Source organism: Sebastes umbrosus, chromosome 24 (assembly GCF_015220745.1).
Source record: "Sebastes umbrosus isolate fSebUmb1 chromosome 24, fSebUmb1.pri, whole genome shotgun sequence".
In the NCBI taxonomy this organism is placed as follows: Eukaryota; Metazoa; Chordata; class Actinopteri; order Perciformes; family Sebastidae; genus Sebastes; species Sebastes umbrosus.
The window spans coordinates 6,701,965-6,724,002 of NC_051292.1; the positions used below are offsets into that span (position 1 = coordinate 6,701,965).

Here is a 22,038-nt window from a genome sequence, read left to right on the forward strand (position 1 = left end):
GATGCAAACCTTAAAAATGACAACTGATGAGAACCTATTTTTTTTGTACCCAGCTCTCCCCTGACCCCCTGACATCCTTGCTCTGCCCTCCCGCGGGGATTAAACCCCACTGACCCTGACAGGGAAGATGAGCCCGTGTCGCAGATTGGAACACGCTTCATTACAGACAGATTTAGTTTGAGATTTCCACGCCGTATGACCAGTACAGTGCAGATCAATGGTGATAATGAGACAGAGAATGAGAAAGAAAGCGCAAGAGACTGATTGGTTGGAGATAAAGTCGCATCCTGGGTGGTTGGAAACACGCTTCATCACCAGGGCAGATTAAGCCAAAGCTGCAGGTATATATATTGTTATAACTAGATAAATATCCATGGGTAAAGCCATATTACCTCTGATAAAAGAGAGAAATTAGTTTAGTTGCAAAGAAATAATGTGACTATGTGAAGGTTAGGATGGACGAGGCAGGGGATTCATATGCTCTGCTCTATGGACAGTAGAGGCAGACAAAGATGGAATGGATGTTGGCCAGTGCTGGACTTAATGTGCAGAGAGGAAGCGATGGCTGCCAAAGGAGCGTTTTAAGCTGTGAAAGAAGGAGGGAGGTAGAAAGAGAGACAGGCGAGTGAATGAGCGAACCCCACTGAAAGCATATATCACCTCATAATTAACAGGCACTCTGCATTCTCGGTGTCCCGGTCGGGACAGACGTCTGAGCCTCAGCGAGCAGGGGAGGTTTGATTTAATACGGTGCATTTACATTTAAGTGGCAGCTCTCATCCTGAGTGACTTGCATTAAGGCAAAGAAAAGGACAGTGGGATACTTCACCGAAATTAACCTACATTAACGTTGCATTTTAAAGGTACAGTGTGATATTTAGGGGGGGGTCTATTGGCGGAAATGGAATATAATATTAATAAGTATGTTTTCTTTAGCGTAAAATATGAATCATTATGTTTTCGTGAGCTTAGAATGAGCCGTTTATATCTACATACGGAGCGGGTCCTTTTCGTAAAGTTACAGTCGTAAAGTAAATATGCACTTGATGGCTACATACGTGATACTGTGCTAATGTGGCGATAATAGCAATCGACTACAGCAGTTAAGAAGAGAGCAGGCCTTTTTGACCTTTACACATTCATATTGATTAATTGCGACTTGCTTAAATGTTCAGTACAGTTTTATTTGGGATAATATGCCGACTCGTTATGTGCATGCAAGAGGGAAATCAGTTCCAGATTGCAGATCTGAGGCATTTTTTATGAATGCACGACCTGTTCTTTCGTTTATAAATGGCTCTTAAGCATAAAATGTTGTGCTAACGACCAAACCTGAGCCAAGGCTCTGACTTATGAGCAGCCGATCGGATAGCTCAAATCATTCATTCTATGTTTAATGCTTCCTTTCAGAGCTAAAACTAATTTCTAGTGTTGTAATGAATCAATTGATGGTATTTTAATGTGCACTGCATCATAATCTGTGAGAGACCCTCCTTTAACAAGCAGGACAGGTTTGATCCCGGTAACAGTAATTGAGCCCATTACCTACTACTTCTTAAAACTATTTGCTGACTCATTTTTACGTCACTCTGGATAAGTGTGTCAGCAAAACTGTATGTGAATCAAGGTCAAAGTGAGTTGTATGATTATTTCTTTTGCCACATAGAGATGTTGGTTGTCACCATGTTCCTCCTCCTCTTGTGTTTTCCAGCCAAGTGTCCCAGAGCAGCTCCCTGGAGGAGGTCCACCTGGATGGGGTCCCCCCCGCCCCTCGCCTGGTGGAGATGAGACGGGACCCGGTCCTGGGCTTCGGCTTTGTGGCCGGCAGCGAGAAACCGGTGGTGGTCCGCTCTGTCACGCCAGGTAGGCTCTGCTGGCTGTCTTATTTTGAAGTGAGAAATTGACAAATCCAACACACAACAAATCATAGAATATATGGGCAATACTGAAACAACCCAAATCACCTCTCATACTGGCCGTGGCTTTAGCTGTGTTTACTTCCTGTTATTTCCAGTAGTTTCACCAAACTGTGTTGGTTATATTCTACGTATATAACATAACAAAACAAAACAAAGTAGGAAAACAAGCCGTGACACCTCCGGCTATGCTAGTGTAGTACAGAAATCAGTTCCTCCTTAGTGTTTGCAGAGTGCTTATCAGTGCAAACAGTTTCTGTAATGATTGTTTAGAAGGAAACTGTTGGCTTCTGCAGACTAGTAAGCACTATTGACCCCATACAAGAAAGAAAATAAACACTTTTTTCAGTGGAAGTATTGTTTATTTTGAATTGGTCGATCGCCAAATTGCTGCCAAATCACTGCTTCCAGACTCCTATCGGCCGTCAGCTCCACTGGCTGCACAGACACACACAGTGATTAGGCATCTCAATAATCAATCAGCACTGAATCCCAAGCAGACAATTGAGCTAATGAATATTCCATTTAGAGATGTTGGCCAAGGAAAGCAATAATACAGTGTGTGCTTAAGGACGCAGCAGTTTATCAACGAGTGTGTCAGGAGACGGGACAAATTACCTGTAAACTGACACGTTTATATGCACACAGTGTCCATTCAGCTGTTCTTCCACTGTTTCAATCTTTTGGGTGACGTACTGAAACCCCTCTATGTGCGCCGTAGGTGGTCCATCGGAGGGGAAGCTGTTGCCAGGCGATGAGATCATCCTGATCAACGACGAGCCGGTCAGCTCGGCTCCTAGAGAACGAGTCATCGACCTCGTCAGGTGAATACAAAAAAAACATCGGGGACACTGTGATCCGTCAGAACCAAAGATGTAGCAGCACCCAAACTCTGTGCTGAAGGTTATTTATAACCTACATTTAAAGGGCCAGTTCACTCGTATTACAAAAACACATTTTTCTGCTTAGCTCTAGTGGTATTCAGCCATGTTTTTTTGTCCAGATTGCAAAATATCCCCTTATCTTGGGAGTGGAATTAATTTGTGGTGCTCACAGCAGTAAATGATGCATTATCTGCATGAGTAGATGGCTACAAACATTGTGAGTGAGAATAATTTGGGGGTAAATTCCATTGCTAAATGCTCAAATATGTACAGTTTTGAAACATAATGTGGCTTAATAGTCCAATCCACAGGCTGTAATATTGAATTTTGTCATTATAAACCAGTTTGAAACATTTTAAAGAGGACCTATTATGTTTATTTTAAGGTGCATACTTGTATTTTGTGTTTCTACTAGAACATGTTTGTTGTTTTAATGTTAAAAAAACACTTTATTTTTCTCATACCGGGTGTGCGGCAGCACCTCTTTTCACCCTCTGTCTGAAACGCTCCGTTTAGCGCCTGTCTCTTTAAGAACCACTCCCGAAAAGCCCAGTCTGCTCTAGCCGAACCGAACTCTTCGGACTCTGCTCCAGCTCCGCTCTAACTAACTTTGTTTGAGGGCGTGCCAAACTAGCCGCTAGGCAGGTATTATGCAAAATGTGTTACTTGGTGACATCACCACGTTACTGAAGAACTTCAAGCGAGGTGTTTCAGACAGTTCAGGAGCAGTGTTTCTTCTTTTGGTGTGGGCTTTGTAACTTCGCAGACCTTTTACATACACAAAAAAAATCTATATAACACACTAAAGGAAAGTGAAAAAGTACAAAAAGCATAATAGGTCCTCTTTAATAGTCTAATCCAGAGGCTGTAATATTGAATTTTGTCATATAAAAATGTAAACCAGTTGGAAACATAAAAAAAAAAGGTTTTATACTGATTATAGCACACTAATAGTCAGTGCCAGACAAAGTCATTATTTATTTCCTTTTAAAATATTTTAAAATTCAATGGCACAAGATCGTGTGTGAAACTCTAATGAAGTGCCTGCCAAGTATTAGTCACGCTTCACTCATCTGCTCATCGCATGAGCGTAGTCATCATCACGTAACGCTCAGACACATAAATATTCAGAATTAATAAGAAGAAAGAAAATTAACTATTTTGATGCGCTCAGTTTACCGTGACTGAAGTCATGTTTTGATTCGCCAGACATAATGTCACTTCTTTATTTATTTATTTAATAGGAAACTAATAAGTGTATGCATGTGTGTGCGCTTCTGCTTTTAACTGCGTCTGCTTGTAAGTGGTGATCGCCAGAGGCGTCTCATTCCATTTCAGCCAAGCTAATCAAATTCCCCTCACTTATCTGCCGTTTGTTCTACTTCACTGTGATCGTTGTTTTCTGATGATTTTTGTTGACTTGCTGTCCTCTCGCTTCAGGAGCTGCAAAGAATCCATCGTGTTGACTGTTGTCCAACCGTATCCCGTGAGTAGACCACTTCAAAATTGTATGTATTGGATATATTTAGCAAAAAAAAGGAAAAGAATAACTCTGGTGCAGGTTTCATTTTTAACAACGGATACTTTTGTCACAATATTTGATACCTTTTATATAATTATCAGAAACAAGAACATGATGATTTAGTATCGTCTGTTACATAATAGGGATGTTGCTAGAGCGAGTATTCCTCTGAATTCTCATCACCTTTCTCTAGAAAAATAAATTCCCTACAAATGACATTGAGATTTGTGGCTTGTACCGGCAATTCTTCTCACAGTTTAAGCCGGCCTCCACTCTCCCCCAACTCTGTCCTGCATTTAAAGGATAAAGCTGGTGATACTCCATATTTTTCTTACTGTCAACAACGAAAAACAAAGAGCCATTTCCTTTAAAGGGGATTAAATGATGATTTTGTTTACCTCCAACTAAATGCATTCATCCTGCTCCTCTTAAAGCGATAGACTATAGTTTGGGTGTTTTGAATTGGTGTTGTATGAGGTACTTATCCATAGTCAGTGTATTACCTACAGTAGATGACGGTCGGCACGCCCGTGGTTTGGAGAAACAGGCAAGAGTTACCGCACAGGAGCAAAGCAATGTACTGCTGTGGACGGGGACGACAGCAAAACGTATTTTAGCCACCTAAAAGAAAACGCTCTATTTAAAATATGGTCACGGGTTTACCTTCCCGTACATATAGTCTATGAACTGAAGCCGTCATACAGTATAATCTCTTGCCAAAGCAACCAGACTCCATTGAAAAAATGTGTAATTTTGTCTCGCAGAACACAGGAGTTGCTTACGGATGTATTAAGAGAACTGGATACAGCGTCGGAGGCGAGGCTCCCGGTCATTCCTATGAAAGTTGCTCGGTGGCGCACGATGCCAAAATGGCTCGACTACAGAGTGAAAAAGTACCCAGATCTTCCGGCGAACTTCCGCATACATTGGCTCTCATTCACATGAACGGAGGAAGGGAAATAACTCTGGAATCGGCTAAGTGCATTTTACAACTTTTAGGACCTAATGATTTTAATAAGTGACATTCAAGTGTTCATACTGGGAAGTTGATCCACCTAAAAAGAAAATGATCCGCTGAGTTACAGACGTCTCTTTACCAATCCATCGGTTAGTTTGTTTTTGTTATTGTGTGACTTTGGTTAGTATGGATTCACCAAAAGTGTTCTGTGAGGTAAAATTAATTTTTTTTTCAATGGAGTCTGGTGGCTTTGGCGAGAGCATAAATGGATACAACGGCTTCAGTTCCCCTTGGAACAGGGCTGTCTCATGGCAAGGTGAAGCGGAGAAAATATTCTAAATATAGCGTACACTTAAAGTGATATTGATTTTTTTAGGTGGCTCTGTCTTTTAGGTGGTTAAAATACATTGCTTTGCTCCCGTGCTGTCTGCTTCTCCAAACTGGCGGCGTGCCAATCGCCATCTACTCTAGGTAATACACTGTCTACGGATAAGTACCTCATACAACCCCACTTCAAAACACCCCAACTCTCCCTTTAAGTTTTTTGTTGTGTTGCACCAAGGTTGCGTTTCTGGTAAAATTGCAAAAAATATGTTTTGGTCCGACCTTGTTTGCATTTTCCCCAATTTCAGGAAATGAGATGTGTTAATGTTTTATTGATTTTTTCCAATGTTATAGCTAACGTGTTTTTTTCCCCCCTCTTCATTTGTGCATGTGTTTATGCTTCTCTTTATCTCTCTCTCTCTCTCTCTCTCCATCTGTCTGTCTTCCTCTTCCCCTCCTCTCCCTCTCTCTCTCTCTCTCTCTCTCTTTGGACGGTTGCCTCTTAGTCCCCTAAATCAGCGTTCATCAGTGCAGCCAAAAAAGCCATGCTCAAGTCCAATCCGGTCAAAGTGCGCTTTGCAGAGGAGGTCATTATAAACGGCCAGGTTCCAGTCAGTTCTACCGCACACACACAAACACAAACATGTACACACACACTTATGTATGACCCATATAAGCAATACCAGCTGGTTACCACGTAAGACAGACAGTTGATTTGACGTCAGATAGATAAATGTGTTATGACATGACACTTTTTCTGTATTAAACCTCACCTGTTGAAAAGACTGATCATATTCCTCCTTTGCAGAACCCGGTGAAGGACAACGCTCTTCTGTTCATGCCAAATGTCCTGAAGGTCTACCTGGAGAACGGGCAGACTAAGTCTTTTCGCTTCGACAGCAGCACCTCCATCAAGGTGTGTGTGTGTGTGTGTGTGTGTGTGTGTGTGTGTGTGTGTGTGTGTGTCTCCAACCCGTAAGGCACACTCGGCAGAATCAGCAGTCGCTGCGGCGTCTATAATTACAAAGGGAGAAATTCATTTGGAGTGCAAATGAGTGTGTCTTGGTGCGCACACACGGAGCATGAAATTCAATCACTGTTTGAGTTCCGTCTGTTTGAGCAGCTCATTTATTCAGGCGAGGTGGCAAAGAGCAGATTTTTAAATTTCTCTGACTTGTAGATTCAGTTGTGATCCGGGCGTGTAGTTTAAGGAAGCAAGAGAGCTGAGTCACTGCTTCTCTCAGCTGCTGTAATGCTGCCTTTACAAGGCCTTTAGTCTAATGTTTACCAGCCGCCGGCGGCAGCCTTGTTTTCACCTTGTGTGTGTGTGTGTGTGTCATCGTGGCAAATGTCTGTCAGAGGACAGATTTTGTCAACATGATAGTGTTTCAACTGTACAAGCAGCAGGCAGGGAATTTTACAAGTGTGCTTGTGAGATTAAAATGAAGGTCGAGTTTGAGGATGGATGGATGGATGGAAGGGTGGGTGGGTGGATTGGTGGGTGGGTGGATGGATGGATGGATGGATTGGTGGGTGGATGGATATCAACACTAGAAGAGAGATGTATCTATAGAATATCTATAGAATACACAATATAAAGAATATATCAGAATACACTATAAATATATTAAACTACTACAGCTAAACATAAACTATAAGCATAGGATAACATCTTATATACATATATAGAAGGATGGGTGTGGTCTGAGCAAGGGCCCCAGAAGTAGTGTCATGTTTTACACCTGACAAACGTCCAAAGTTATAAAGTTACATTTTTAAATACATTTATTTTTGTCCTTTGAGATTTGTATTCAAGGTTCCTTTTGTTTGTCGAGAGAAATAATGCAAATGTCAAGCATCAAATCTACATACTGTAACTTTGCAAAATGGACATGCATAATGGCATTATGTACTACGAATGAGTTTCCCCACTTATTCTATGCAGATTCTGAATATGCTATGTAGTATTTTCATTTCAGAAAGTCAATAAAAAACACAGTTTATTTATAAAGCACGTTTAAAAGCAACAAGAGCCGACCCAAAGTGCTTTCCAATCGAGGATCAGGTATACGTAATTAAAGAAATAAAAGGCAATAATACATCATGAAATACAACAATAGAGAGGGTAAATAAAATAGGAAGTTGAGAGAAATAGAATAAAAACCAACAACAGATTAAAAAGCAGTAAGAGGACGTCAGAAATAAGTTTTTTATTTAAGGCTTTAAAAACAAATAGCAAGATTTTAAAAGTGTTGCACAAAGTAAATAGAAAAGCATTAGCAGAACTGGAAAACAAAAATGGCAGATGGCGGTGAGACATCTTGAAGAAGCTCTCGGAAAACAAACAACATTTGAAAAACATTTTTGCTTTTTATCAGTTATAGTGGCAGTGGCGTACCAAAATTGCAGTTTGGTGCACATATTGCATCATTTCACATTAGAACAATACTGAAAAGTGCATTGATTTCTTGTATAGTAACTGCAAAAACTATAAAGATAATGCATGCATACATAACTATTAATCTAATTAAATATCTATGTGGTTGTGTTTACTCCAGGATGTGATCCTGACCCTGCAAGAGAAGCTGTCTATCAAATGCATCGAGCACTTCTCCCTGGTGCTGGAGCACCGGACGGAAGGCTCTGGAAGCAAACTGCTCCTCCTGCATGAGCAGGAGATGCTTACTCAGGTAGGACATGTTTCCTCTTCTCCTCACTTTCTTTGTCTTCTCTGAGTCTGACACACACATGCACACACACACACACACACACACACACACACACACACACACACACGCACACACACACACACTCCTGCTCAGTATTCAAGCAGCATTTGGACCCCGGTGTCATTTATCAGCTCTGGCACAGAAGAGGCGACAGCTCACATTACACCTTCCCTCCCACACACACACACACACGCACACAAATGCACAAACAGCACACACGCGCTCACCCGCAGTGCCCGCCACATTCTAATGAGGTTGCGGGGATCACAAGAGGACGCCTTTAATATTCATACTGCGCAATTCAGACGTGAAGTTGTGCACATGACGCACACACACAGTGGCGGTTTAAGAGTCGCCGACACGCTTGATAAAACACATATTGTAATCGAGCCGAGTGTCAATCTCGGTGACGGGTGTGGAAAGGGAAGGCTGCTTGAAATAGAAAAATGCACTCCTTTGCCCTCTCTCTGAACTTTAAATAATTTATGAAACATAATCAATATTTAAAAGATGATGCTGGTCTTGTGGTTTTGTCCTGAATAAGAAATGGAGTCAAATGCACGGACAACCACCACGCAAGTCAGTTTGTCTAGGGTTGCCGCTGCTGCAGTACACCGCCGTGTATTTAGCTTGTAAAGTGGTTTGACTCACTAAGTACATGTACTGAAGAACTATGCCGAAGTATAACTTTGAGGTACTTTACTTTCCATTTATGCTAGTTTATACAGAGAAATATTGTACTTTTTACTCCACTGTACTGTATTTGTTTGCGTAATTTTCAGAAAACCTTGCTATTAATGACACCGGTAGCCGTTGAGTGAACTGCACTCGGCATCGTGTTGCTCGTGTACACGCTCACACTACGTAGGCGCGAGCGATCGTCCTGGGCATCGGCCAAACCAGCGACGTGACATTACATTACAATCATATATCACCGTTACTATCTGTAATGTCCAATCTCCATGATACCAAATAGCTTCCCATTTGCAAATGACTTCCTCAGCTAACTTTACGAAGCAAAACCATCCCGAGTCCTTTAAATAGAAATCAGTCCACAGGCTGTTATAGGCAACCGAGAAAGACCCACTTCAAAACACCCAAGCTATCCCTTCGAGGTCGCTTTTACAAGCCAACATTTAGTCCGTTTTAATCGGACTCTGGTGCGGTTCGGTTGGGGCGGTTTTGAATGCAGTAATCGTACTCTGGTGAGGACCAAAACAACCAGCCCGAAATCGCTTGTGAGGTGGTCTCGGACCAAAACGCAGGCTGCCTGTGCGGGCATTTGTTGAGATGGACACAGATAAACGACAGGTTAACACAAGTGGGAGAGGACTGACCTGGACTTGTGCAGAAGTCCGATGTTTGCATAACATCTGGGCCGAAGAGAACCTCAGAATACACGAAAGTCCACAGAAATAGTCACATTTATAAAGTCCTAAACTGGAGGAGAAGGGATTCATGCACACAGTCGATCAGTCTCGAGCAATATATCAAATTCCACGATTCCCTGCATAGAAGTTGCAGCTCTCTTGACCTCTTGGTCCGCTTTAATTTGTGCACTGTGAAACCAAAGCAGACTAAGTAGAAAACAAACCAAAAACATACATTTCACCCTGATTCGGACCAGCCAAACTTGTGAAAGCGCCCTTTTAAGTATATTGTGCCGATAATACCTCCATATTTTTAGGTAAGTCACATTTGGACTGCAGGAAATGGATTATATTTTCATCATGGTATTGCTCGCCCTCTAACAAAAATCTATGCATTTCAAGCTGACATATCCTGCCCTTTAGTCCCTAGTATGGGTCAAGCTCTTATAACACTGGATCGTACAGTTCCCATAATGCAACTCCACAGTGTCTGCCCCCAGTTGGTAACACAAACTTTCTGTTATAACCACCACCACTGCCACATAGCATTACTATTCTACTGCTGATCTAACTTGTATTACTACTACAATTGTAGTACAGCTTGCTTTCTTGACTTGCACCCAGTATCAGGACTGAAACTAGATGCAAATACTTGTTATGTTATAATGTTACATATACCGCCTTTACACATTATACTGTAGCACAAACCTGTGTGTTTCTTCACTCTTTCTCTTTATCTGTGCATGTATTAATGCTTCTGCTCATCTATGACCCTTCATCCTTCCTGTCTGTGACCCCCCCAGGTGACCCAGAGGCCCGGCTGTGACAAGATGAAGTGTTTCTTCAGGATCAGCTTCGTGCCCCGGGACCCCGTGGAGCTGCTCCGGAGAGACGCCGTTGCATTTGAATACCTCTACGTACAGGTGACAAAGTTCTCAAAGAAACTCACTCTCTCTATATAAACTACTTGTCTTTAAAATAATAAATTGCTTCCCCATAGGATTCTTTGATAATTAGTCGTGTGTAATAGCCTGAGAGAAGGAAAGCTAATCATCTGTTCATCGTTTTGTGCTTCCGAGTGTGTCATCAGGGACTGGAAACTGCATCCCTTTGACGGAAGCTCGAGCCACAAAGGTTGAGAACAACTTCTCTCAGCTCAGCAGGGATGCGTGAATTGCTTGACAGAGACATGAAATGCACTTCACAAGCCCCAACAACTTTGGGATTCTTACATAACATCGCCTCCCTCTGCTTTTTTTGCCGTAGTGCTGTAACGACGTGGTGTTGGAGCGGTTCGGCCCGGAGCTGAAGTACGACGCCGCGCTGCGATTGGCCGCCCTACAGATGTACATCCTCACCATGACAACCAGACAGACCCAGAAGGTGTCCCTGAAATACATCCAGTAAGTTTTGTGTGTTTTTGACGCCACCGACGTGATGTGTAATGTTAAACTGTCGTACCGCCTGGAGCTGCTCCATCAATAATGAATAACACAGTGACTTAAGACAGTTTGGCTTTTTCTGCTAAAAAGTTTTTTTTGATGGGTTTACAGACGGATTCATTGTCCTATTTTCCCTCCATCTTCTGCAAAACATAGTTTTCTGGTTGGTTAAACAAATTGCATCATCTAAAGAAATGTCAGCAAGGTCTCCAAACATTGGGCCTCGTGCAAAAAGCACAAATCTGATTGTGGCATTCACCGGCTTTCTTGTACTTAGAATTTTTTCTTAAAGCTGCGGTCGGTGACTTTGAGCAAATATGATAAAAAGTTATTTTTATAAAACGGTTACTATATCCTGACACTAGTGCATGAGACAAATAATCTGTATAAAAAAATCTTGTTCATCTGTGTCCTCCTGTGCTCCTAATGGCATTTGTAAGATTTTCACTGCGTGTGAGGATTCATATTTGATCAGAGCTGCTTTGCGATCAGCGATTGACAGCTGCTGTAGAGACTGCTCAGCTCTGATTGGTTGTTTTCCTTCAGGCACGTTGAAATCTTACAAATGCCATTAGGAGAACCGGAAGACACAGAGGAACATGTTTTTTTCACAGATTATCTGTCTCATGCCCTATTGTCAGGATAGTGACAGTTTAATAAAAATAACTTCTTATCATATTTGCTTAAAGTTACCATCTGCAGCTTTCAGCACATCAACTTATAGAGTCCAGTAGTAGTTGGGAATATTCTCTCTCATATTGCATTGTAAACAAGGTTTATTGCAGAAGCACTTTCTCCAAAGAAAGCTCCCGTCTTGAAAGTCAATTTGTTCTGTAACTGACAGCTTGTCAGAGAGTAAACATCATCCGATTTCTAGCTTTTGACTGCAAGTATTTAACCCCAGGTCTGGTGGAAGACGTTTTTTTTGTTTCCTAAGAATGAAATCAATCTCCTCTAAAACAGGAAGGAGTGGGGCCTGCCGCTGTTCCTGCCTCCCGTCGTGCTGTCCAGCATGAAGGAGAAAAACATCAAGAAGGCTCTGACACACATCCTCAAAACCAACCAGAACCTCGTGCCTCCGGGGAAAAAAGTAAGCAGCTCCCTTTTGTCTTTCTTCGCCCTTGTTAATAAACTCTTGACACACATGTGCGCGAACACATTCTGTTTCCTGACGCAATATCCCAAAATAGCATCGCTGCCGTGCTCAACCTTGCAAAGGTTCTCACCCTTGTCAACCTCAGACCCTTAGTGGAGCCAGTTCTTGAATGCTAATGCGGATAACAAGCCTTGTCAAACCGTGTGCATGTTAATATATTCATATCCACACACACACGGTCGGGGGCCGCCGCTCCAACTTCAGCTCAACTTTTTTAGCTCCTTTGTGAAACTGTTTTAATTCTGTAACGCCCAGATTTACTTTGACACGTACAAATCAGCAGCACGCCATAACAAGATCAACCCGTGCAACAGTTTCTACTTAAGCGAGTGATTTACTATCGGCTGTCATGCAAATAAGGTTAGCTGCAAGTGCAGTTATCAGTGCACAAAAAAAAATATTGTACTGTGATTAAAAACGCATCTGTGAGGCACAACGTTGCATTCGTGCTGCCATAAATACTCACGAGAGCATCACATATGTATTAATCCTGGGTGAACGTTATGGCTCCTTGCTTCTAAGAACTACAGTGTTTTTTAGGAAATTACTTAGACTTTTTTTTTAATCTGAGACTTTATATTTTTGACTTATTTTTAAAGATTTACATCATCAGTAGTGATGAATAAGCTTGGGGCCACAGGGAAGTAGGAAGTAGGAATATACTGAGATAAAAACTCACATTACTGGTTTGGCTCTTTTTTATTGGATTTGTTACAATAAGAAAAATATAAAAGAATATGTTGTCAGATATTTAGTGCGGAAGCCAAGAACTGCCATGATGGCAGTTATTTTTTTAACACCGCTATCTCGAGATAACGAGATAATTAACTCAGTATCACAAGATAACAAAAGGCTGTTAACACTTTATTTGGTAACACTTTATAATAACCATTTATAAATGGCAAATTGGTTATATGGTTATTGTGTTGGTAGTTATTTTACTGTTAACAAACAACAAAATTATAATTAATAATGTCTACTAATTATTAGTAATTCTAATTTATGTTATTGTTGCACACATTATAACATTTTATATTTTTCTTTTATTTATTATTTATATGTATTCTTTATTTTTATTTTATATACATATATATATATATACTGTATATGAAATAAAAATAAAAATAAATAATACCTTATAAAATGATTAATAAATACTTAGTAAAGCATCTATAAACATTATTTAGATAGTTAATACTATGTATTATTTGTATTATTATCAGTTAATTAATTAATTAATTTATTTCCAATTAATTTGTTTTTAAATTATGTAATTTTTTTCCTCATAATTTCCAATGCATATCTTTAAAACCAATAAAAAATTTGATCACACAAAAAAATGCACATGTTTAAAACAGGTGACAGGAAATTAAATTATATATATATTCCGAAAGTAATTTCCGAGGTATGCCGTCTCCGAGCCACGAAGCGTTCACTGAAGCTGAACGTATGGGCAGCATCACTCATCAGCAAGCTAATTAGCATCGCTCCGTGTCCAACTTAATCTACCTAACACAACTTCATGTAGTGGATGAAGGAATGTAGCTCACACCTGGACCCCATATATGTGTGTGTGTATAATGTCTATAAAATGTCAGGCGTACTGGAGGGATATTGATCTCTTCCCTCCAAGCCTCGAGCAGCGCGACGTGCCGGCTAATCATTTGCATTCACAGTGTGATGGTTGATATCCACTCTACTCATTAGTGAGAAATACGGCCGAGGAACACCAACGAACCGACGTGCGATTTCAAAAACATTGACGCACCAAATTAGCTTTCTCATTACGGCCTCAAAGTCATCACTCAGCGCTTACGAAAAGAGGCTGCTCGCTCAGTTCTGTGAGCAAGAATTTCATGAAAACAAAATTATTTTTTAATGGAGACGTGTGGCAAGGTCAGACATCCCATTAGCCTTTTGTTTCTGATACTGACGGTCATCTTAAATTCAGGTGCAACATCAGGAGAATGCACAACAGATACAATAAAAGTCTCTATGATGCAACATGATGCAACATGCCAATTGCATACAAAAAAAAAAAAATATATATATATATATATTTTTTATTTATTTATTATAAAATAAAATAAAAAAATTAATTAAAAATGTAATTTATGTATGTATTTATTTGTAAATAAATAAATGTTTATTTTATTTATTTATTTATTAATTTATTTATTTATTTATTAATTTATTTATTCATTTATTTATTTATTGACTTATTTATTTATTCATTAATACAATACATAATCTGCTCTGTATAGATGTGCTTTCAAGTTTGAGCCTAAATGGCCGGAGAGGCACACATCCAACCCATAGTTGGGAGTACTGCAGTGGAGCAGCGCTGCATAGTTTGATCAGATTTAAATGACATGAAGGGATGTAATGGAAAATCAGTGGTCTGGATCAAAATGGCTTGAGATTGCTTTACATCCTGGCATTAGAAGACAAATGCGTCTGTTCAGGTTGATGTGATTTCAGATGCTTACTAATGCATTTCTCTTCTCTCTGTGCAGCTGACTGCTTTGCAGGCCAAGGTGCATTACCTGAGGTACCTCAGCGAACTCCGACTGTACGGAGGGAGGGAGTTCAAATCAATACTTTTGGTACGGCCATTAGATCTGGAAAGGTTTTGTGAAAGTTTGAAAACTTTGCTTGACTTTCAACTGTCATACACTACTTCCTGTAGCAAGGGGAAAAGCAGACTGAGGTGATGCTGTTAGTGGGCCCGCGTTACGGCATCAGTCATGTCATCAACACCCGGACCAACCTGGTGGCCCTGCTGGCCGACTTCAGCCACGTCAACCGCATCGAGATCCTCACCGAGGACGACACCAACGTCCGGCTGGAGCTGCATGTTCTGGACGTCAGGGTGAGAGCAGCTCTGTCTGAAAATAGAACATTTATTTCGCTCTACACAAATGAAAGCATCTGTTGTTTTTCCCCTTTCCTTCTTTTTTTTTCTCACAGCCCATCACACTGATCATGGAGTCTAGTGATGCAATGAACCTGGCCTGTCTAACAGCAGGCTACTACCGCCTCCTAGTGGACTCGAGGAGGTCTATCTTCAGCATGCCACACTACAATAGCACCGGAGGGGATGACACTAGTGAGTTCACAATAGTGTGGATTTGCCACTCATTTATAAAAAAATGCAATTTCAAGAAGTTCAAAGTGAAATTAATAGCATTTTGGTGAAGAAATGTGTGTTTTTTCCAGCACAGTTTTACTTGTGAATGTTGTAGAAATGAGTGGTAAGATCTTTGTCCTGGCAGAACACTTCATATCAAACCATTAAAAATAGAAAAGCTTAAAAATTGATGCTTTCCAGTGCAACATAAAAAACCTCAAAAGTCTTGAAACGGAGCACTCAAAAGCCACTTTAAAAATTGAATCGATATAATAAAAAACACATAAAATAGTAAGACCTTGTATTGCTGCTGTCTGCAGGTCAGGATCGTGTCCTGGAGTGGCCGTACAGCACATCGTTGGGGGAGAGCGAGGAGCCGTCGCCCAACCAGGGAGAGGTCTACAACAGGGACTCGGAGTATTCAGACAACGGGCAAAGAGAAAACAGCATCTCCCCTTACTTCCACGAACCCCAAAACCCCGACAGAGACATCGGGGCGCGGAGAAGTCCGGTGCCCCCTCCTCTTCCTCCCGCTACCAGACACAAACCTCAAGACTCGCCTCGGAGCGCCAAAGTGTCATTTATTTTCGGGGGGGACCCGCCCTTGAACAGGCCTAAAGGCTACGAACGACTGTTAGAGAGCCCCGAGGTGCCCGAGCACAGACCGCCCTACTTGCACAACAACACAGACTTCCGGCCGCAGGACAGGGTGCCGTTTCAGTTCAGCGGCCTGACGCACGTCTATAGTAACATTATAACTGAGGAAGGTGGCGAGGAGCCGCTGCTGAGGGATCTGTTTTTACGCGACACAACGGACGACGCAGAGGACGACGACGACGCTTCCTGCGAAGAAGACTCCACTGGAGGGACGCCGGTGTGTGACGACAGAGGAGGCGGAGGTGAGAACTGTGGCAACCAGGGAGGAGGGTTAGCCACAGCCTCCTTCCTCACACTTTCCAGTTCCACCGACGACATCATAGACCTGACGTCGCTGCCACCGCCCGAGGGGGACGACAGCGTCGACGACGAAGAAGACGACACGCTGCTGGAGACACTCAACCTCGCGATCGCGGCTCCACCGCCGGGTTTTCGGGACAGCCCGGACAATGACACGGCACCCGAGGGAAGGCCGCTAAGCACACGAGACAATGACGACATCCCGGTGTCGTTAATTGACGCCGTTCCAACGCACGGGGAGGGAGAAGGGAGCAGAGGAGGGGAGAGGAGGCTGGAGAATGCCGTCATGAATACTCTACAGGCAATAGAGGCTCTGTCTGTCTCTGAACAGAGGCCTCCTCCGCCGCCACCCCACAGTCACCATCCAGGTCTGTTGAATCCAAGTACAGTAATGTTTCATCACCGTCATTTATGTCTTTGTTTAGCATCGGCTGTCAGACCTTTTTACTCACTGTGACTCCCCAAATAAATCCTGTGTCTCTTATAAAGATGGAAGACATGACAGCTCCCCAAAAGTGAAGCCAAAACATCTTGATCGCCCCCTGGTGGCTGGATGCAGTATAGGTCATAAACCGCCTCCTCTATGTTAGTGGATGGGACATTGGCCAAATTAAAAAGTCAAAGTTCACGTCAAATACATTTTTCCCAAAGTACGAGAGATCATAACCGTCACAAGTCTGTGTAATAGAACATGTGTCAATTTGATCATACATGATATTTTGGCTTCACTTTTATACAGTGGGAGGAATTGGAGACATGTCTTCCATCTTTATATACAGTCTATGGTCTTCAGTCTTTCTCATTATATATCATTTATACCACTCAAAATATGTGGGATTTTATTTATTTACGTGAGTGTTAACACAGAAATGTTAAACATTATTTTGTGGTAATTATTTGCTCTTTTTGTTGTTATTTTTTTTAGTTTTCTCTCTACCATTTAGCTTTAATTCTCTGCGACCTCTTGCCCCCTGTGAGTTAGCAAACTCCAAAAACACATCCATGACACAAGAACAGATTTGTATAATTAAATTTTCAATTAAAATGTATTTGTCTAGCACCTTATCATACAAAAGCAACAAAAAAAGAACAGATACAAACAAGCGTATTGTACAAATGCAGTGTGTTTGTACCTTCTTAATTGAAAATATGTTCATAGCTCTGTGTCAGCAGCTAGCTTAGTTAGCTTAGTTTACCACATTTAACTTTGCATCTCTTATCTTCTAGGTGTTTACTCGTCTCGAGGCTTCAGCCCACAGTCGTCCTCAGATTCCGGCAATGAGACCAACTCCTCAGAGATGACTGAAATCTCTGATCTGGCCGCCTCTCACAGGCTCCATGAGAGCCACATGCGTCTTCTGGTTGCCACGAGGGAAGGCTACCAACCTTTACTTGAGGAGAAAACAGAATTCCCCGTCTCGCCCAGCACAGTAGGAACGACACAGAAGAAACCCCGCAGTCCATCGCGGCACCTTCAGCCTCCGGCGGTTCCTCCGAGACGGAGCCCCCTATTGGAAGCCGCATCATCGGGGCCGGACACCTTGGCGGCGAGGACCCAGGCTAACCTCTCGGCCACTCTCCAGCGCCCGAGTTCCACCACGCCGGGAGGCAAGCATCACAAAAAGTCTGCAGACTCCAGCGGGAAGTACAACACCTTCAGCACAAGGGAAGGACATCGAGGTGAGAGCGGCAGGCTCCGCGGGCATCTTGAGTTGGACCAGCGCACTTCGTTCTGTGAGCGGGGGGAAAGTCAAGGAAGACAGAATTCTTTTTTAGAAGAAAATTCTGCAGCCGAGAGTGTCGCAATGAATAGCCTCCCCCGTGAGCATCACAGAATCCCCCGCCCTCCCTCCGCTACCGCTGACCACCTTGTCAACTTGGGGGACTGTGGTGCAGATAATGGTGCTGCAGCTGTTGAGCAAGATGAGCATTTAGTCGTTGCATCATTAATGTCCCCGGCCAAAAAATCCAGATCAGGGGCATCCGACCAAGGATCGGACATACAAAGTGAGCATCCGCCAATTTCTAGACAGCAGAGCGTTGCACGGTTGTGCGAGTACCATCTAGCGAAACGGATTTCAAATTTGCAAGGAGAAGCCCACAGCTCGCTACAGGGCTCTCTGTGCTCGTCGCTGGATGCCGGCGGCAGCACGAACAGTAGCGCCTGCGCCACGCCAACTGACTCGCCGCTCGGCCCCAGTGCGGTCGAATCAAAACACCACCATTTGCAACGGCACCCGCTTTCTAATTCCTCCTCCTCGTTACTCAGGGTGCTAAACTATGAAGAGAGCAAACCCGGAATCCCTCGCGGCGCCCCGAACCAGAGCACTCAGGGAAAAGACCTCCACCCTCACGCGGACCCTGCACTCCTTCGGAAAATGCTGCCCAACATTCACCCTCCCGCCGCCGGGGCTGAACCCGGCCGCCCCTCCTCGGCCACGCCGTCTAAGCATAAAGAGACCACAGGTACTGGGAGCAAGAGGCCCCACAATGATGTGCATGCTAAGCAACAGACCTGTTTTAAGGGGCTGAATCAGAAGGAAGGCAGCGAGGCCTACAGACAACTGATTAACTATCTAACAGTCAGCCAGATGCATCAGGGAGGGAAGCTGCACAGTGCGGGCATGGGAGGGGCGGTAAAAAAGGACACAAGGCGCTTTATCACTAGCAACCCTCAGCTTGTCGAAATGGTTAAGAATAGGGGGAACACCATAGCTCGCTGCCCGTGTATGCCTTCCTCCATGTCATCCCCATTCCTCAGCCCAAATTTAGTAACCCCCAATGCGACCGCCATGCAGCAGGCGAATAAAAACCCACAGTCGTACCATTCCGCCACACTTCCTGCCAAACTCAAGAGAAGCCCCGACGTGCATGCTCAGAAGCCGAACGACAATATAGATTTCAGGCCGGCTACTACCGAGAGGAGAAGCTCCTTCTCGGGCCTGGAGAGTGAACTAGAGCGGAGCGGCATGGACCCAGAGCACTTCATGTCGCTGTATAAGAGAGAGGGCTGTATCAGTCGCGATGGGGGATTCGTTACAGGTGGAAACCGCGAGGGTGGGGGTACCACTAACCGTCCCCCGCCTCGGTCAAGAAGCCAACCTAGTAGCAGCACCGAGGACTGGTTCAGATCAGACCCGAGGGCAAAGCATGCAGTTCGTCAGTCGCCTCATTCTCGTCCTAACGATTCTCTTTGTTTCTCTGCTGCCCCCAGTGTGAGTGGCCAACGGGCAGACCTCAACACCATCTCACTAGGAAGGGGGGACCACCCTTCTGCTTTTATCAGGCAGACATCTGCTGGCACTAGGGCTTGCGTTACATCTCCAACTCCCAACCCACTATCTCCTCCTCCACCACCTCCCCCACCACCTCCTTTGTGTCTTCCCTCGCAAGCCAACGCCATCTCCAGCAACTCAGGATGCACCCAGGATACCATCCATTCCGTCCAGTCCCGGCAGAACCACATTCAGGCCCTCATCCCAACCCTACCGCAGACAGACCCCTTCTGCAATAGCCTGCAACGTGGCCGGGAGCTCAAACGCAGCTCCAGCAACGTCACCGCCAGTTCCGGGAGCGTGGAGGTTCAGTTCGACAAGCCCACTCGGAGCCGGAGCCAGCAGCCCTTGGTACCGTCTGTGCCCCAACAAGGTGACACCAAAGTCCAGCGGAGGCCGACGAGGAAGCGGCTCTCCAAGAGCTACTCCCAAGGCTCCGTGTCCTCCCACACGTGCTGGTCCACAGGCAGCAGAATAGACAGCAGGAGGGCGTCTGTGGCGTTTCCGTTGCAGAAAGACGCCAAACACATGAAGGGCTCTCAAAAACTGGACACCAGTCCCTGGAGATGCAACGGGCCTTTCAGCTACTGTTTCTTTAAACGAAAGAGTGAGGGAGAAGAGGATGAGATTGAGTGGGAGAGGCCAAGACGAAGTCGTTGTGGGAACGATATTGATAACGCCGCCGCGTCCGCCATGTTGCCCTGTGGCTCAGCAATGGATTTAGCTGGGGAGCAGCTGTACGGGGAGGTCCTCAACAACATGAGCTTTAGCGACCGCCTCGCGCGAATCAACGCGCTCAAGGACCGCATGTACGGCTTCCCTTCCGGCTTCGTCGACGTCCGCCGCGACGCCAGCGAGCTCATCGCGCTGGTGCGATCCAGCGTAGGGCGCTGCGACCGCGGACCCCAGATGCCACTCCAGGACGTATCCCAGTACAAGACGCTCCTCGCCGTCGAGTCGAAAGAATTAGGCCGGGCGTGCCGGAGGATGGCGCAGGCCCACACCAGTCCCGACGAGATGCTCCTCGCTGTGACTTGTAGCTTCCAGGTGCTCTGCTGCCTCTGCGAAGCTTGCATGTGTCTGGTCAAGGGGCTCGGAGCGTCGGCCCCACACCAGCAGAGAGAGGTCGTGGCGAAGGTCGACGAGGTCGTTATGAACTACATCTGTTTGCTCAAGGCGGCCGAGACTGCCACCGTGGGAGCGCCAGGGGAGCACAGCGTGAAAGCCCTGGTCCGCCACTCCAGCACCATGTCGGCGATTGCTAACGCACTCACCCGCTCCCTTAAAACGCTGCTTAGCAAGTAGAGGCTACTCCTTATGCTTTATAGTGTGGCCTACGCAGTCAGTAGAAGTCTGTCTTTAAGCATCTTATTTTTGGTTCTGCTGGATATATTTTTCATATAAGGTCCATATCAAAATAAAGTGTAAGACTAGTTGACTTAAAATTAAAGTTAAACTGAAAAAACAATGAGTACGATGCTGAAAGGCAGTCCTGTCTGACTGCACTTGCTTTTTCTGATGACAATATTGTAATGTATATTTACAAAGCCATACTGTCACAGACCTTTGTAATAAATGTACCTAATAGATACCCTTTTACCTGTGCATTATGTAACTTATTTAAAATAAATGTATATAATGTACATAAATATAATTATATTATTTGCCGTAGCAGTGTTCAGCTTAATTAGCTCTAATATTGTACAGGGCTGGGGTGAATTCACTTTCAGTTCAATCAGTTCATTAAGTGCAGTTTTACTACAGATATTTATAATTAACCTGTAGAAATGTAAGTAAAAATGTATCACTGTCAGCAACAATTTCCTCACTGGACTATCATTTTATTCACACGATTCAACCTATTAGGTTGAATTTCCGAATGACTGTGTAAAAGTGAACTGACTGTTTTTTTTTGTGAAGACGAGAGGAAGATTTGTTAGAGATGTTGAAAATACAGGGACACCATTTACCACTGCTTCATAATATATCACATAGATTATTTTCAGATAAGAATAATAAACAGTAAATAATAAAGTATTCCCCCAAAAAATGCATACATTAGACTATAATAATATGTTAATATTGACAATTTAGAATTTTTATTTATTACGAAATATGTCAGATTGACCACTGTGTTAATTAAATATTTTTTCAGTTTATGTGTTTTATTATCATCTGTTTTTGGAATACGTTCTGTGCTTGAATGATTTATTATTCCACACTATGTATCAAGATGCAATTATGTCTCTTGAGAAGAAATTAAATTCCTGTTTGTTTTTTTTGTTTGTTTTTTCAATAATCCACCAACCTATTAAAAAACATTTTACAGATATGTTTGGGTCTCTTACCTTGTGTCTCTTGGTTTGATGTTCTGA

General features: G+C 43.4%; 1 protein-coding gene and 1 long non-coding RNA gene across 5 annotated transcripts in view; one reads left to right on the top strand and one right to left on the bottom strand.

The window, feature by feature from the left end:
• The window catches only part of LOC119483593 (FERM and PDZ domain-containing protein 4-like), a 76,486-nt gene extending 54,491 nt beyond the window's left edge, over positions 1-21,995 (top strand). For all 4 annotated transcript variants that reach the window (XM_037761817.1, XM_037761819.1, XM_037761820.1 and 1 more), the window contains exons 3-16: positions 1,712-1,863; positions 2,638-2,740; positions 4,241-4,286; positions 6,111-6,215; positions 6,413-6,520; positions 8,163-8,294; positions 10,507-10,626; positions 10,970-11,106; positions 12,109-12,235; positions 14,818-14,907; positions 14,991-15,173; positions 15,272-15,410; positions 15,752-16,756; positions 17,616-21,995. In XM_037761817.1, the coding sequence (XP_037617745.1) occupies positions 1,712-1,863; positions 2,638-2,740; positions 4,241-4,286; positions 6,111-6,215; positions 6,413-6,520; positions 8,163-8,294; positions 10,507-10,626; positions 10,970-11,106; positions 12,109-12,235; positions 14,818-14,907; positions 14,991-15,173; positions 15,272-15,410; positions 15,752-16,756; positions 17,616-20,968 (5,800 nt within the window). In that variant the 3' untranslated portion in view covers positions 20,969-21,995. The remainder of the gene's footprint in view (positions 1-1,711; positions 1,864-2,637; positions 2,741-4,240; positions 4,287-6,110; positions 6,216-6,412; positions 6,521-8,162; positions 8,295-10,506; positions 10,627-10,969; positions 11,107-12,108; positions 12,236-14,817; positions 14,908-14,990; positions 15,174-15,271; positions 15,411-15,751; positions 16,757-17,615) is intronic.
• Positions 2,257-6,553, bottom strand: LOC119483595. The gene is made up of 3 exons (XR_005205748.1): positions 6,378-6,553; positions 2,535-2,712; positions 2,257-2,354 (listed from the first exon to the last, which is right to left on the bottom strand). It is a non-coding gene; the product is annotated as an uncharacterized LOC119483595 (long non-coding RNA).
• Positions 21,996-22,038: the final 43 nt, after the last annotated feature.